The 17,760-nt window shown below is 35.9% G+C and overlaps 1 protein-coding gene and 1 pseudogene across 2 annotated transcripts in view; both read right to left on the bottom strand.

Annotated features, from left to right (window-relative positions):
• Window positions 1-5,364: 5,364 nt before the first annotated feature.
• On the bottom strand, window positions 5,365-10,767 carry LOC134363665 (general transcription factor 3C polypeptide 6-like; annotated as a pseudogene).
• Window positions 10,768-15,621: 4,854 nt separating this feature from the next.
• Window positions 15,622-17,760, bottom strand: part of LRRCC1 (leucine rich repeat and coiled-coil centrosomal protein 1) — a 43,870-nt gene continuing 41,731 nt past the window's right edge. For both annotated transcript variants that reach the window (XM_063079561.1, XM_063079563.1), the window contains 2 exons: window positions 17,594-17,729; window positions 15,622-15,770 (listed from right to left, as the gene is read on the bottom strand). In XM_063079561.1, coding sequence (XP_062935631.1) covers window positions 15,648-15,770; window positions 17,594-17,729 — 259 coding nt within the window. In that variant the 3' untranslated portion in view covers window positions 15,622-15,647. The remainder of the gene's footprint in view (window positions 15,771-17,593; window positions 17,730-17,760) is intronic.

The following is a 17,760-nucleotide window of genomic DNA, read 5'->3' as shown; positions in this document are numbered from 1 at the left end:
AAAGAGGAGGTGCCAGGGTCCTATAAACAACAAGCTCTCACGGGAACTAATAATGAGAACTCACTCATTAATCCCCCCTCCATTAATGGGACAGCATTAATCTATTCATGAGGGATCTGCCCTCATGACCCAAACTGCCACATTGAAGATCAGATTTCCATCATTCCGCCCCTGGCTTCCCAAAACTCATGTCCCTCTCAAACACAAAATACAATCATTATATCCCAACAGTCCCAAAAGTCAGCACCAACTTTAAAGTCCAAAGTCCAAAGTCTTATCTGAGACCAACAGCAAAAGTCCTTCCAGCTATGAACCTGTAAAAATCAAAAACAAATTTATCTTCTTCCAAGATACAATGGTGGAACAGACATTGGGTATACTACATTCCCATTCCAAAAGGGAGGAATAGGCCAGAAGAAAGGAGAAACAGGCCCCAAACAAGTCCAAAACCCAGCAGGGCAGACATTATGTCTTAAAGCTCCAAAATAATCTTCTTTGATTCCAAGTCCTGTATCCTGGGCACAATTGGGCATCTGGGACCCCAAAAACCTTGGGCAGCATTGCTCCCACAGCAATGCCAGGCACAGTCCATTGGGCTATGCCGGTGCCTGCAGCTTTTCTAGGCCAGTGTTGCCTGCTGCCAGTGGCCTTACAGATCTGGGGTCCTGCTGCCTTGGCTCTACTAGGCAGTTCCCTGGTGCAGGCTCTCTGTGGGGGCTCCAACCCCACTTTTCTGCTTGGCATTGCTGTAGTAGATGGCCTCGGCGGTGGCTCTGCCTGTGTGGCAGATCTCTACCTGGGCCCCCAGGCTTTTCCATACATCCTCTGAAATCTGGGTGGAGGCTGCCACGCCTCCACTGCTCTCACGACCTGCCAGCCTGAAGACTTAACACCAGGTGGACACCATTGAGGTTTCAGGCTTCTACTCTCCAGAGCTGCTGCATGAACCACACTTGGCCATTTGAGGAAGGGCTGCTCCAGCCAGAGCAGCTGGAATGCAGGGAGCAGGTTCCCGAGGGCAGCTGTGCCCCAGGTCTGTTCTGTGGGACAACTCAGTCCTTCTAGGCCTCAGAGCCTGTGATGAGTGGGGCACCCTTCCAGACTTCTCAAATGCCTTTAGGGCTTTTTTCCCATTGTCCTGGTTATTAGCATCTGGCTGCCTCACCACCAATCTAATGTCTTTAGCAACCAGTTTATCTGCTTCACCCTTGCTTTTTTTTCTTGCTCTCAGCTTCTCTACCACCTGCCCAGGCTGGAAATTTTCCAAATCTACATGCTCTGCTTCCTTTTTAAGTTCTGGCTTTACATCATGCCTTTGCCACCATAACTCAGAGTAGGCTGTTAAAAGTAACAATGCAGCTTCCTTAATGCTTTGGTGTTTAGAAATTTCTTCTGCCAGACACTCTCGTTCACAACTCTTACATTCCAATCTCCGCGAAGTACTAGGGCATGGACACAATGTAGCCAAGTTCCTTGCTATGGTGTAGCAAGGGTGATCTTTTGTCCAATTCCCGGTAAGTTCCTTGTTTCTATCTGAGACCTCATCATCCACATGGCCTTTACTGTCCACATTTCTATCAGCATTCTGGTCACAACCATTTAACCATTTTCTGAAATGTTCCAAACTTTCCCTCATCTTTTTGTCTTCTTTTAAGTCCTCTAAACTCCTCCAACCCTTGCCCATTACCCAGTTCCAAAGCTGCATCCACATTTTCAGGTATCTGTATAACAACACCCCACTCCTAGGTACCAATTTTCTGTATTAGTCAGTTTGTGTTGCTACAACAGAATTACCTGAGACTGTGTAATTTATAAAGAACAGAGCTTTATTTGCCTTATGATTTGGGGACAGCTGCATCTGGCCCAGGACTCAGGCTTCTTCTACTTGTGGCAGAAAGTAGCAGGCAGTTGGTGGGTATAAGCAGATCACATGGCAAGAGGAAGCAAGAGAGTAAAATTTATTTTCTAAGAAGCATCTCTAACTATCTGGCTTATTTGCTACTACCAATGATTAGGGGAAAGATCATTCCTTTTGGAATTAATTAGGAATTTCATTCAACTCATAGCTGAAAATTGTGTTACTTTCATTATACTGACTCAATTGGATTGAACCATGTTTCAGAAACGTGTGAGTAGCAATCCTCACTGTTCATTTATGTCAGTTCAAATAAATCTGCAACTTATTAATATGAAAATAAAGTGCTTTTATTTGGAATAAATAAAAAATAAAATATGTACAGTTTTGCCATAATATAGTAGCTAAATGTTTAAGAAAATTCAATCAAGTTTTATTTGTTTGCTGAGGATGGTAGACTAATTTTTTGTTTTTCTTTATCCTTTTTAAAAATGACTTTATTTTTTAATTGAAATGTATTGATCATACATATTTATGGGGTAAAGAGATATTTTAATACAAATATACAATGTGTAATGATCACATCAGAATAGTTAACAAATTCATCATTGCAAAAATTTATCATTTCTTTGTGATGAGAACATTTGAGCTCCTCTCTTCTAGCCATTTGAGAATATACAATAAATTATTGTCATTTATAGATGCCTAGCACTATTGTACACCACTAGAACTTATTTTTCTTATCTAACCATAATTTTATGTTCGTAAATGCATTAGCATATTCGGTGGTTTGGAACTTTCAACTCTCAGATCTCCTTTGAGCTAACAAACCTCCATCAAAAGTTGCTGACAGCTTATTACCCCATTGTTGTAATAATTGTTGTAGTATGTTCTATGTTAGTGAAAATGAAATTTGGCTTTGTATTTTTCCTTTCAAAACCTTACAACATACAAACATTTATTTTCTAAACTTTTTAGATTAAAAAAAAACTTAGGTAAAAAGATATGTAGATATGTTTCAAGGATTATTACTCCTCTTAATATGATCAACATTATCCTCTGCCCATTCATGATATGCATGGTACAACACTATGACAGATAATGCAAACATCTGTCTTCAGAAGTTTGTACCCCATAAGTAGAAACAGGAAATGAAGATTATATTCAAACAAATGTAGAAATATAATTCACACACATTAGAGAGATTTTAAATTTTATTTAGTGACCTGTACTCTAACTTATTGTGAAACACTATGTGGATTATATCAGTAAAGAGAGCAAGCACACAGAGTTTGTAAATTCAGTAATGTTTACAAAATAATAGGTGATGCATGCTAGCATTTTAAACACTGAGAACAGCAAAGACTTTCCAGGATTTAAAAGTACAAACCAATGTTCTCTTCACCACTGTTCAGAAAACAAACAAACAACCTGCCAGCCAAGACTTTCCCACCACTACCAAAGGTTTAAAAACAATGGAAAGAAGTAGTAGAGACAAATCCTCAGTCTCTCACCATGTCTTATTCTCAATGAGACATATCCTAAGAAAACAGAATCTAAAAGCAAGGCAGGTATATTACCAACAAGTATAGTAACGTATAGATGAAAGTGAAAACTGGCTAACAAAAATAAGGTAATCCATTGACAGACCTGGAAGCTACAAGAGCAGACTATGGCGACGTGGGACTTGCAGGGTGGGGTGGGAAGAATCACAACTATGAAGTGTGTTGAAAGAATTGTCTACTATAGGCAATATTGTCAGTCTGTAATTGAAATCCTAGAAAGATTTCAAAGATTCTTATGATATTTAACCTAGATACCAAATTCTCAAGGTTGTAGAAATAACCATTTCTTTAGGTTTAAATAAAAGGACATTCCAAGGGTCTGATGAGATGGGGAAAAAATCCAATTTCATTTATAAATCACATGCTTACTTAGCTCTGTGTGTATATGAACACACTGAAGTTTTGTACACTTCTTCAAGGAAGATAAGGCAAAATTCAGTCTAATTAGAGGCGTAATTTTTCTTCTAAATTTAGCCTTTCTAAAACCTGGTAGGAATCATGGTGGAAAACTGCACAGCAGTCCCTTAGTGGAGATAAACTGATGTGTGTATTGCCGTGGGACAAGAATATTTTGATTTGGTGAGCCTCAGATAGGGCACCACTGACCTATCTCCTGAAATTCATTCTCAGTGTGTAAATAAACCAAAGAGAGGGTGCCCACTACAGGAAGGATTCCTATCATCTCTTCAAAGCATGAGCATATCCTCACCAAGACCCTGAGGCAAGTATTAGGGAGGTTTTATTTGGTTCTATCCTTTGTTTCATAAGTTCTAATAAATAGGTGTGTGTTTTGCTTTGTAGGTGGGTTTCCTGAATCAACAGATTTTTCAGGGAGTGAGAGTGGGGTGAGATTTGGTAAGGGACTCTACGAAGGAAGAGGTGTGGGCTATCTGATGGGAAGCAATTAGATCAGACTATAACTTACACCCCAAGCTGTGGCAATAATTGTTGGAAATAGTGGCATGACTGAAATGTAATGAAACTACACAGTCAGACGCTGGGATCCTAAAACAACTGTCTTAGATTTATTTACTCCAGAGCAGGCAGGCACTTGGACAAAAATGGTGGTTACATCCACTTAATGAAATGTATAATTGAGCCAATTATATTAATAAAATGTGTCCAGCTGCTTGTATCTCCTTTGATCATTGTGATTCAAGCCATAGTACTAGGCCGGCTAAGTGAGACTGCATGTTTTTCCTCTCCCTGTCAATATTATTAATGAGCAGCAATACTCCTAGAACCTCCAGAAAAGAACTGTCCTGACAACACCTTGATTTTTTACCCAGGTGATACCATGTCAGACTTCTGACCTACAAAACTATAAGCCAATACATTAATGTTGTTTTAAGCCATTGAGTTTGTGCTAATTTGTGACAGCTGAAATAGAAAACTTATAAACTTAACTTTGTAAAACCTCCAATTTAAAGGACTCAGATAAGGGTCCCTAAAATCATTCAGAACATATTTTTAAAAATTCAATTCAAGTCTGGTCATGAATGATTCTGGTTCATTAAATTGTACTGTAACTGGGTATGTGTGTATAGCCAAAAAACCCCAATAAAATAGTGAACTGAACAACTGAAAGCTACTGTCGGGCTGGGTCACGGACCCTTCAAACCCATTGTGCAGACTGGGTTACAGACTTCTCATATGCCAGCTGGGTCACAGTCCCCTCATCTGCAAGTTCTGAGCTAGGTAACTGGAAAGACCCTGGGAGCTGTTGGCAAGGTTGATGTGTTTTATTCAGACGTGAGCTCAGCCCCCTAGTGGATCAGAGCCATTGTCTTTCATACTAGAGTCTGATAACCAAGGAACACCTGGGCGCACAGGTGCAATTAACATATTTACAACAGACATTCTGAGTTATGCTCAGCCGGATGTGAGGCGAGGGAGCCTGACCAGTCTGTCTCCATTTTCCTCACAGCTACACAGCTGATTATTTTATACAAAAACTCTAAAAAGTACATGACTAGTTATTATGAGAAAGATTTCATCTAGGAGTGATTTATAATCAGAATCTTGAGTTTCCATAAAAACAGAACCTTCTCAGAAGAAGGGATATCAATAAGAGGACCAGAATCCCCTATTTCCAAGTGCAGTAGTTTCTGCTGTTCATAATTTAGGCTTGAACTGTCTTTCACTGAATCTCTTGCTCTTCCAACTGCAAAGGTTTATCTTGGGTTGGAGCTACAACTTCATCCTCATTTTCATGTAGAGAGCTACAGATCATATTGTGTCTATAAGAGAAATCATTGTCCTTGATTGGTACCCATTCCACCCCACCTGTCTTCTTCCTTTTCTCTCAGAAGAGTTGTCATGCTGATCTTCATTGTGTGGTATTTATATTTTAGTACTGTTTTATTATTACCTTCTGAATCCACATGTACAATATTTTCTTCAAATATAACACAGGTGCCAAGAGTGTCCTCACACTTCCCAGCAAAGACATAGCTGTCTACTTGAAAAACAGGTTTCTCAGGGTCATTTCCCCAAATCTTGCATTTGTTTTCATGTTTTGAAAGAAAATCTTAATAATTCTAGACAATTCCACCAGAACCAACTGCTCTGTCTCCTCTTCCTCCTCTTCTCTGTCCTCCTGACCCCTTCTCAGCCGATGCCATGGCCCCACCCCTCCTCCATGCCTCCTAGTCCTTTAAATCATATTCCTTATAATCCCTTCAGCTCTTGCAGAGTCTAGAGTCAGTCATGCTGTCCCCTTTTCATTCTTGATTTTAGTAATTTTCATTTTTTTCATTGCCCAGAGTTGCTAAAAGTGCCATCGATTTTGTTTATATTTTCAAAGGACCAACTTTTGACTTTATTGTTTTTCTTTACTGCTTTTTTTTTTGTTTGTTTTCTATTTCATTCTTGGGTTTAAGGGGCTCTTTCTGGTTTCTTCAGAGGGAAGCTTAAATTACTTATTTGAAGTCTACCTTTTTTCTAATTTGTAGGCATTTATTTATTTTTTATTTATTTATTTATTTTTTGTCTTTTTCGTGACCAGCACTCAGCCAGTGAGCGCACTGGCCATTCCTATATGGGATCCGAACCCACAGCGGGAGTGTCACCGCGCTCCCAGCGCAGCACTCTACCAAGTGCGCCACGGGCTCGGCCCTAATTTGTAGGCATTTAAAGCTATCAGTTTCCCTCCAAACATTGCTTTGCTGCATGCCATACATTTTGTTGTGTTCTATTTTTCATTTTCATTGAATTTAAAATATTTTCTACTTTTCTTTGTTATTTCTTATTTGATGCATAGATTACTTAGTAGTGTGCAAGTATTTATGGACTTCCCAAATATCTTTCTGTGGTTGATTTTTAATTTAATCACACTGTAGTTGTAGAACATCCTTTTCATGATTTAAATCCTTTTAAATTTATTGAGACTTGTCTATAGTCTAACATATGGTCTAGGTTGGATAATTGTTCATGACTATTTGAAAAAAGTGCATAAATCTATTGTCAGTGAGTGAAGAGCTCTATATCAGTTAGTTCAAATTAGTTTATAGTGTTGTTCAAGTCTTCATTATTCTTGCTGATTTTTTGCAAGTTTCTCTGTGAAATATTGAGAGTGAAGTGTTTACATTTGCAAATATAATTACTGAATGGTCTATTTTTCCTTTCCATTTTTGCACGTTTTGTGTGTCTGTTGTTAGATGCACTTACATTTGTAATTGCTATATCTTCATGATATATTTGCCTTTTGTCATTATGAAATACTCATCTTTATCTCTAGTAATATTTCTTGCCTTAAAGGTTATTTTGTTTCATATTAACATAGCCAATACGGTACTCTTATAGTTATTAGTCATTTATTTTTGGTGGCTGCCCGGTTTCAGGATCTGAACCCTTGACATTGGTGTTAGCAACACCATGCTCTAACCAAATAAGCTAACTGGCCAGCCTCTTATAGTTATTTTTCAATCAGCTAATTGCAGTATAATTTATGTACCTTAAAGTTTGCTTATAGTATAAGCATACAATTCAGTGATGTTTATAGAACTCAAATTTAGAGTTATGCAAACTCCACCACAAAGCAAATTTTGAACACTTCCATCACCCTAAAAAGATGCCTCTAGCTGATTTGAAGGCATTCACTTCCAAGGCAACCACTAATATGCTTTTAGTCTCTATAGATTTGCCTTTCCCAAACATTTTATATAAATGGGATCATATAATATGTGACCTTTGTTAATTTTTATCTTAAAATTTAATTGTACACATTTGTGGGGTACAGTGTGTTGTTTCAATACATGCATATATTATACAATGATTCACTTTAAGTAGATAGTATATCCACTCCTGAACATTTTTCTTTTCTTTGTTGTGATTACAGTTAAGATTCTTTTCTAGCCATTTAGAAATATAGAGTATAAAATTGTTAGCTTTAGTCAGCCTAGAACATCAGAACTTGTTCTTCCTATCTATCTATACCTTTGTACCTCTTAATCCACCACTTCTTCCCAACCCCCACCACCTCCCTTCCCTTCCCAGCCTCTGGTAACCTTTGTTCTACTCTACTTCTATGAGAACCACTTTTTATAGATTCCACATATGAGTGCTATCATGTGGTATTTGTCTTCCCATGCCTCACTTACTTCACTGAACAGATGGTCTTCTTTCATCCATGTTGCTACAAATGACAGGACTTTATTTTTTATAGCTGAATATTATTCCACTGTGTATAAATGTCACAGTTTTTTTTTTTTTTTTTTTTTTTTTTAAATTCATTCATCCATTGATGGACATTTAGGTTGATTCCATCTCTTGGCTATTGTGAATAGTGTTGCAATAAACATGGGAGTGCAGGTGTCTCATTGCTATATTGATTTTATTTTGGAGGGAAGTATACCCAATAGTGGGATTTCTGAGTCATGAAGTAGTTCTATTTTTAGTTTTTTGAGGAACCTCTTTTCCATAATGGCTGTATTATTTTACATTCCCACCAATAATGTAGGAGTTCCCTTTTCTCTGCATCCTCACTGGCAGTGAGAGATAGGGGTCTAGTTTCAGTCTTCTGCATGTTAATATCCAGTTTTTAATAACAGCCATTTAACCAGACTGAAATGATATCTCACTGTGGTTTTAATTTGCATTTTCCCAATGATGAGTGATGCTGAGCATTTTTTCAGTGCCTGTTGGCCATTTGTATGTCTTCTTTTAAGAAATGTCTGTTCAGGTCCTTTGCCCATTTTGTAATTGGGTTATTTGGGTTTTTTTGCTGTTGAGTTGGGTTCCTTATACATTTTGGATACTAGCCTCTTCTCAGATGTGTAGCTTGGAAACACTTTCTCCCATTCTGTAGTTTGTCTCTTCTCTTTGTTGACTGAGTCTCTTGCTGTGCAGACCTTTTTAGTTTGATGTAATCCCATTTGTCTATTTTACTTTAGTTGCCTGTGCTTCTGTATTCTTGTTCAAAAAAGCACTGTCCACTTCAATTTTTTGTAGCATTTCCCCTGTTTTTCTAGTAGTTTCATGGTTTCAGGTCTTAAGTCCTTAATCTATCTTGACTGGATTTTTGTGTATTGTGATAGGGGTCTAGTTTCAATCTTCTGCATATGAATATCCAGTTTTCCCAGCACCATTTGTTGAGGCAGTCCTGTCTCCAAGGACATTTTTGGCTCCTTTGTCAAAAATCAGCTGGCTGTATGTGGGTTTACTTCTGAGCTCTTTTTTTCTATGCCTTTGGTCAATATGCCTGTGGTGTAACCTTTTAAGAAACTGCCAGACTTTTCCAAATTAATGGCACTATTTTACATTTCTGCCAACAGTGTCTGAGGGTTTAATATACTTGTCAACTTATTATTGCCCATCTCTTTGATCATAGCCATCCTAATGTATGAGAAGTATTATCTCATTGTGGTTTTGATTTGCATTTCTTTAATGATTAATGATGTTGAGCATCTTTTCAAGTGCTTATTGGTCACTTGTGCATGTTATAGAATAAGTGTCTCTTCAGACCCTTTGCCCAGTTCTGCTGCTGTTGTTTTTGAAGCTTTAATACTTTTTTTAAAAAAAGTTATTTTCTATTGTGGTAAAATATATACAACATAAAATTTACTATCTTAACAGTTTTTTACTTGTACAGTTCAATGGCTAAGTTCATTCACACTGTTGTGCAACCATCATTTCCAGAAATCTTTTCATCTTGCAAAACTGAAATTCCATAGCCATTAAACAACAATTTCCTATTATCCATCCCATGCCCCTGGCAACCATCATTCTTTCTGTATCTATAAATTTGTATTTCAGGTACCCCAAATAAGTGGAATCACCGTATTTGTCTTTTTGTGTCCAGCTTATTTTACCTAATATGACATCTTCAAGGTTCACCCATGTTGTAGCACATGCCAGAATTCCCTTCCTTTTTAAGGCTAATATTCCATTGTACATATACATAACCACATTTTGTTTATCCATTCATCCATCAATGAACACTTGGGTCACTTCCACCTTTTGGTCGTTGTGAATAATAATGCTATGAACATAGATGTAAAATCTGTTTGAGACATTATTTTTAATTCTCTTAGGTATATACCCAGAAGTGAGATTGCTGGGTCACATAGTAATTCTACTTTAAATTTTTTGAAAAACTGCCATACTGTTTCCATAGTCGCTACACCATTTAAATTCTCACCACCAAGGCATAAAATTCTGAATTTTTCCATATTCTTACATTTATTTTTGATAGTAGCCATCCTAATGGGTGTGAAGTGCTATCTTTTTATAGTTTCAATTTGTATTTCCCTAATGATTAATTATGTTGAACACCTTCCCATATTGCCCACTTGTATATCTTCTTTGGAAAATATCTACTGAACTCCTTCGTTCATTTAATCAAGTTGTTTTATTGTTGTTATATTTTAGGCATTCTTTATACTTTCTGGATATTAACCTTTTATCAGATATATGGTTTTCAAATATATTTTCCCATTCCACGGGTTGCCTTTTTGCTCTGTTGATAGTGTCTTTGATACACAAAAGTTTAAAATTTTGATGAAGTCCAATTTCTCTATTTTTTTTTTGTTACTTGTGCTTTTGGTGTCATATCCAAAAAATCATTGCTAAATTACATGTCATGAAGCTTTTCCGTGATGTTTTATTCTAAGAGTTTTATAATTTTACCTTCTACATTTAAGTCTTTGATTCATTTTGATTTGATTTTTCCTTGTGGTATAAAGGCCCAATTTCATTTTTTGCATGTGTGCCTTTGGTTTTCTTGTCTTTTCCCCATTGAATGATTTTGGCACACCTGTCAAAAATCATTTCACAATATGTGTTTAGTTCTGGGCTCTCTATTCTATTCCATTGGTCTATATGTTTATCTTTATGTCAGTACCACATCGTTATGATTACTGTAGCTTTGTTATAAAGCCAGGCAATGTATGTCCTTACTTTTTGTTCTTTTTCAAGATTGCTTTGTCTATTCATGGTCCCTTGAGATTACACATAAACTTTGAGGTTTTTCTATTTTTGAAAAGAACCCACAAAACTTTGCCCAGTTTTAATTGGGGTGTTTTCCTTTTATTTTTGAGTTGTGGAATTCTATATATTCTAGATACAAGTACCTTATCACATACAAGATTTGCAAAAATTTCCTGTAGGTTGCCTTTTCCCTTGACAGTATCCTTAAAAGCACAAAGGTCTTTAGTTTTGATGAAATTCAATCTATCTTTTTCTTTCGTTGCTTGTGCTTTTGATAAATCTAAGAAAGCATTGCCTAATCTAAGGTAACAAGGTAACAACACCTATGTTCTTCCCTATGAGTTATAGTTTTAGGTCTTACTCTTTGGTCTTTGATCCATTCTGAGGTAATATTTGTATATATTGTGTGAGGCAGGGGTCCAACTTCATTCTATTGCATGTGGATTTCCAGTTTTCTCAGCCACATTTGCTGAAAACAATTTTCTTTACCCCATTAAATGGTCCTGATTCATCAAAACCAAATTACCATGAAAGTCTTATTTCTGTACCTTCAATTCTATTCCATTAATCTATCCTTATACCAATAATATATGGTCTTGATGACTGTAGTTTCCCAGTAAGTTTTGAAATCAGAAAGTGAGTTCTCCAACTTCTTTCCTTTTTAAAGATTGTTTTGACTATTCTGGATCTCTTGAACTTCTGGTAAGAATTTTAGGATCAGCTTGTTGATTTTTGGAAATAAGCCAGATGAAACTTGATAGTGATGGAGTTTGGATGTGTTGTCCCTGCCAAAACTCATATGGAAATCTGATCCCCAATGTGGCAGTGCTGGAAGCTGTTTGTCATGGGGGCAGATTCCTCATGAATGCATTAGAGCTTTCCCAATGAGGGGGGAGTAATGAGTGAGTTCTTGCTCTATTAGTTCCTGCGAGAGCTGTTTAATAGACCCTGGCACCTCCTTTCTCTCTCTCGCTTCCTCTCGTCATGTGATCTGCTTGTACCCACTGGCTGCCTGCCGCTTCCCACCATGAGTAGAAGCAGCTTGAGGCCCTTGACAGATGCAGCTGACCCAGAATTATAAGCCAAATAAAACTCTGTTCTTTATACATTACCCAGTTTCAGGTATTTCTGTTACAGCGACACAAAACTGACTAATACAGATAGGAATTGCATTTAATATGTAAATAAATTTTGAGAGAATTACTGTTTTAATATTTAGTTTTCCAACCCATGCATGTCTTTCTATTCATTCTGGTCTTGTTTTCTTTCAACAATGTTTTGCAGTTTTTGGAGTCTACATCTTGTACTTGTCAAATTTACTTCTAAGTTTTTATTGTTTACATTTTGCTAATGGAAGTGTTTTCTTGATTTCATTTTTGGATTGTTCATTTTAAGTGTATAGAAATACAACTGATTTTTGCATACTCATCTTTTATCCTGAAACCTTGTTGATCTTGCTTATTAGTTCTAACAGGTTTTAGTGTATTCCATATGATTTATATACAATACGATGTCAGGAGCAAAGAAAGGTAATTTTATTTTTTCCTTTTCAATCTAGATGTTTTATTTCATTTTCTTACCTAATTCCCTTGCCTACAAACAGCACAATATTGAATAGAATGAGACTGGACATCCTTATTATTTTTATTTATTTATATATTTTTTAACTTCTCGATATACATTGTAGCTGATTTTTGTGTCCCTTTACCCATTCTCCTTCCCCTCTCACTCCCCCCTACATCATAGCTGTCCACTTGTCTTAGCAAGTTCAAGGAATTGTTGCGATTGTTGTGTTTTCTCCCTCCACTTTGTTTGTATATTCATTTTTAGTTCCCACAAATAAATGAGAATATGTGGTATTTCTTTCTGTGCCTGACTTGTTTCACTTAATAGAATATTCTCTAAGTCTATCTATGTTGTTGCAAATGGTAGTATTTCATTCTTTCTTATAGCAGAGTAGTATTCAATTGTGTAGATATACCACAGTTTCCTTGTCCACTCATCTGATGATGGACATATGTGCTGGTTCCAACGCTTGGCTATTGTGAATAGTGCTGCAATAAACATGGGAGTACAGGTATCCCTTCGGCATGATGATTTGCATTCCTCAGGATATATTCTTAACAGTGAAATAGGTGGGTCATATGGTAGATTTTTAATTGTTTGAGGAACCTCCAAACCATCTTCCATAGACCCTGCACCATTCTGAAGTCCCACCAACAGTGCATAAGAGTTCCTTTTTCTCCACAGCCTTGCCAGCATTTATAATTCTCAGTCTTTTGGATATTAGCCATCCTAACTGGAGTGAGATGGTATCTCAAGGTGGTTTTGATTTGCATTTCTGAAATGCTGAGTGATGTTGAGCATTTTTTCATGTGTCTGCCATTTGTAAATCTTCCTTTGAGAAATGCCTATTCAGTTCCTTTGCCCATTTTTTAATTGGGTTATTTGTTTTTCTGCGGTAAAGTTGTTTGAGTTCCTTGCATATTCTGGATATTAATCCTTTATCAGATGTATATTTTGCAAATATTTACTCCCACTCTGTTGGTTGACTTTTCACTCTGTTGATTGTTTCTTTTGCTGTGCAGAAGCTTTTTAGTGTGATATCTTATTTTTTCCCTTTGGTTGCCTGTGCTTTTGGGGTCATATTCACAAAGTCTGTACCCATTCCTACTTCCTGGAGTGTTTCCCCTATGTTCTCTTTAAGTTGTTTTATTGTTTCAGGATATATATTTAATTCTTTAATCCATTTTGAGTTGATTTTGGTATATGGTGAGATGTATGGGTCTAGTTTCATTGTCCTACATATGCATATCTAGTTTTCCCAGCACCATTTACTGAAGAGGCAGTCTCTTCCCCAGTGTGTAGACTTGGTGCCTTTGTCAAAGATTAGATGGCTGTAGGTGTTTGGGTTGATTTCTGGGTTCTATGTTCTACGCCACTGATCCGTCTGTCTCTTTTTATGCCAGTACCATGCTGTTTTGGTTATTATAGCTTTGTAGTATAGTTTAAAGTCAGGTAGTGTTATTCCTCCAGCTTTATTTTTTTTGCTCAAGATTGCTTTGGCTATGTGTGGTCTTTTGTTATTCCATATAAATGTTAGGATAGATTTTTCCATTTCTGAAAAAAATGTCATTGGAATTTTGATAGGGATTGCACTGAATCTGTAGATCACTTTGGGTAATATGGACATTTTCACAATATTAATTCTGATCCGAGAGCATGGGATATCTTTCCACTTTCTTGTGTCCTCTTTAATTTCTCTCAGTAGTGGTTTGTAGTTCTCTTTGTAGAGATTTTTCACATCCTTGGTTCACCTTATTCCTTGTTCTTATTTTGGATTGCCTTGTCACATTCTTGATCTTTGAAATAATAGCATTAAGTCTTCCACCATTAAATATTTTAGCTTTTTTAAAAAAAGATGACAGGTAAGGGGATCTTAAACCTTGACTTGGTGTTGTCAGCACCACACTCACCCAGTGAGCCAACCAGCCATCCATATATGGGATCCGAACCCATGGTCTTGGTGTTATCAGCACCACACTCTCCCGAGTGAGTCATGGGCCAGCCCAGGTTACGTTCCTTTCTATTCCGTTTTGTTTTTTTGTTAAATCATGAAGGGGTGTTGAATTTTGTCAAAGACATTTATTTGTGTCTATTGAGATGATCATACACTTTTGTCTTTTATTCTATTGAAATGGTTTATAACATTGAGTTTTGGATGTTAAACCAATCTTGCATTCTTAGGATAAATCCCACTTGGTGATGATGTATTATTCTTTTTACATATTACTGGACTCCACTTACTAGTTTTGTTTTGTTTTTAGGATTATTGCATCTATATTCATACACAATATACATGCTGGTATGTTTGATGTTGTCCCAAAGATTTCAGTATGAAGCCTACCTATAAGGAAAATGGGTGTTCCCTTTAAGAAGTCTTTAAATTTTTTATGGTTCCATTTACTTTCTAAAACTTAGTTCACAATTGTTATTAGCTGAAAAATGTGGTATATTTCCTTTCCCTCAGACATAGTTGGAGGACACAGTATTTAGATTTTTGTTCTGCATACATAGCGTAAGAGGTGACAAAAACTGAAATAGTAATAAATGACCTGATATAAAATGAAGTAACTTTTTTCCAGTTGCAATATTAGAATTCTCTTCACATGCAGTGATTAAAAGAGGGAATGAGGGTGGAAGAGTACTGTTCCTCTTCAGGAACAGACAATACTTATAAAACCTTAAATGTAATCTTTAATGAATAGTCTTACGCATTATTCTAAAGAGGTCATTATAAGTGATGTGGAGATGGCTACATGTCTTCTTAAGAATGCAACATCTTTTATCATACAAATTTCAAATATTCTTTGACCACACTTATAAGCACTTTAAAAGAATAGAGCTACATCACCTAAAGGACAACCAATAAATATATTTAGTTCTTCATCAACACAATAAGGTAACAACGATTAAAATACTTTCCCTCATATCGTCAAAATACCAATCTTTTCATTTACAAATTTGTAGGCAATTGTGTAATTACCAAATAATGTATATAAGCACAGAAACCAAAAAAAGTGGTGTCTCGTTGTTATAATTTTTTTCTAATACACATAATTATCAACACTTTATTATAAAAACCTACATATACAATTAATAAAGACTTTAAAATATATTCATAATAAAATGTGTAGAAAGAGACATTTCAAAGTCATAGCAGTTACTGCTATTACAATATTTAATCATTTTTACAACTGGTTTGTTGGTCCATTTCAATTATATTTGTTCCCAAACCATCACATTTCTTGCTGAATTTCATTTAGAGCAAAAGCAAGTTGCTTAATTTTTACTTCCATTGCTTTTTTGTTCTTGCATGTTTCTTCCAGAAGTCCACGCATTTCTTCTTCTACTCGATACACCTAAATTAATGTGTAAAGTTTACATTTCTTAAAAAAACTATTTTTAAAATGCATTCTGATAAAAAGTCAATTTATTTTTATGCATTTTACAGTTTCTGATTCATTTAAAGCAACAAGGTTAGTAAAATGTAACTTGTTCAAATGCTAGTAGGGGAAATGCAATGCTTACACAATATTCAAAGTACTTTCATGTGATTCGTATTTTCTTTTAATTCTATTTTTCCACCCTGAAGTACTCTCGTATATGATCTGTTTAATTCTAATACAGAAACCCAGTTACGACAATCTTTCTAGTGTCCTATGCTGCTTATGAATGCTGAGTCATGAGTTCACCTTAAATAGCAGTTCCTTACAGCTTTTCAAAGTTGAAATAACCTCCCTCTCTAAAGTAACTTTCTCTTTAATATGGTACCTACTGTATTTCTAGAAGTGCTGTTGGTGGTTATATGTTACGATCTTTTTGAGAGATCATCTTATTTATTTCTAACCTATATTATCATGATTCTCTGTATTTCATACTGTTAACTTCTGCAAAACTCTCTCTCCTATAATACCACGACATTCCTGATACTCTTGTCACTATGACCATCCTTTTCTGTTTACTTGACTCTTCCCAACCTTTAATATAGATTTCCTAATCTCTTTTCCCTTAGAAAACTATTATTTCTCTAAATTTGAATTATCACCTCTATGTGATGCCTGAGATATTTTTCCCCCTCTAAATCTGATTATCACATTTAAGATCTGGTACTATTTCTCCAACTCTTTAACAAACACCTCCCCTTGATATTACTTCATACTGGCAGGAGGTCCAACATTGAACTCAATATTTTTCTTTCAACTAAGGGCCTAATCTTATACTTTATTTAGTATTACCTGATGTACCCTTGTTAAACACTTGGTAGATTTTAATTATCTGAAACATCTGTTGACCTGAAATGAAATAGAAAACTAAATTTTTGACAAGTTATACTTCCTTATTCATTGTGATTATTTCCAAAGACCTCACTCCCCCTTTATCTTTGCATAGAATCCTGAGGGTAATGTCACTTAAACACACAACCTTGATTATAATTTCTATATGGAGCATTACTTTACCTTTCTGTTGCTTAAGTCTCTTCCACCTGCTGATTTCTGAATCTCCAGTCTTACAGATACCTTAGTTTCTTATTATCACTTCAAAATCAGGAATAACAGAAATTCACAACTATCTCCTAATCCAGTACATTGCATCAGAGAAGTCACAACAGAAACACTTGTGGAATTTAAAAAACCCCTAGGTCTGACGCCAGACTTAGTGAATAAAAGTCTCTGAGAGTAAGTTCATGAATGTGTATTAAAAAGTTTCAGAGATGATTCTGATGTTTCCCTCTGATTCAGCATCACCCTAATTTCATTCTTTTGTCAATGATACCAACATGATAAAGCTGATAGTCTTGAACCCTAATTAATAATAAAGTACTCCTTCGGACCTTTTTCCAAGGTAATGATGGATTATGTTTAATACATTCACCCTTGCTGATGTATAACCAAAGGGACTCCTGTCCAAGACTGCTTAGAGATATGAAAATTTTTATCCAGAGATCATGGAGCAGGTGCACACCAGAATCAAACTTATAATTTTGGATTCATCAGAATTATGTTCTACAACTAATCTAAGTATTACCAACATTTCAGTCTGGTATCATGATAGTTTTGGCAATATCCATATCTATTTGGTCATGAAATCATGCTACCTTTTTTCTTTATAATTCTCAGTGAGCCAATTTATTTAGCTATAACCATTTAATAATGAATATCAAAGTAAATTTTGCTTACAGTACCTTTAAATTTGCAGAATCAATACATTTCTGTTTTTCATTTGACAGTTGTATTATTTCAGCTTGATGAGCTTCAACAATTGCATCAACTTGTTTTTTGAAGGCATCATCCATACTATGAAGCTTTTCTATTGCATCCCTTAAAAAAACAACCCCCCCCGAACATACGT

Source organism: Cynocephalus volans, chromosome 15 (assembly GCF_027409185.1).
Source record: "Cynocephalus volans isolate mCynVol1 chromosome 15, mCynVol1.pri, whole genome shotgun sequence".
Lineage (NCBI taxonomy): Eukaryota > Metazoa > Chordata > Mammalia > Dermoptera > Cynocephalidae > Cynocephalus > Cynocephalus volans.
Note: the sequence above shows the minus strand (reverse complement) of the source record. Positions and strands in the feature narration are given on the sequence as shown.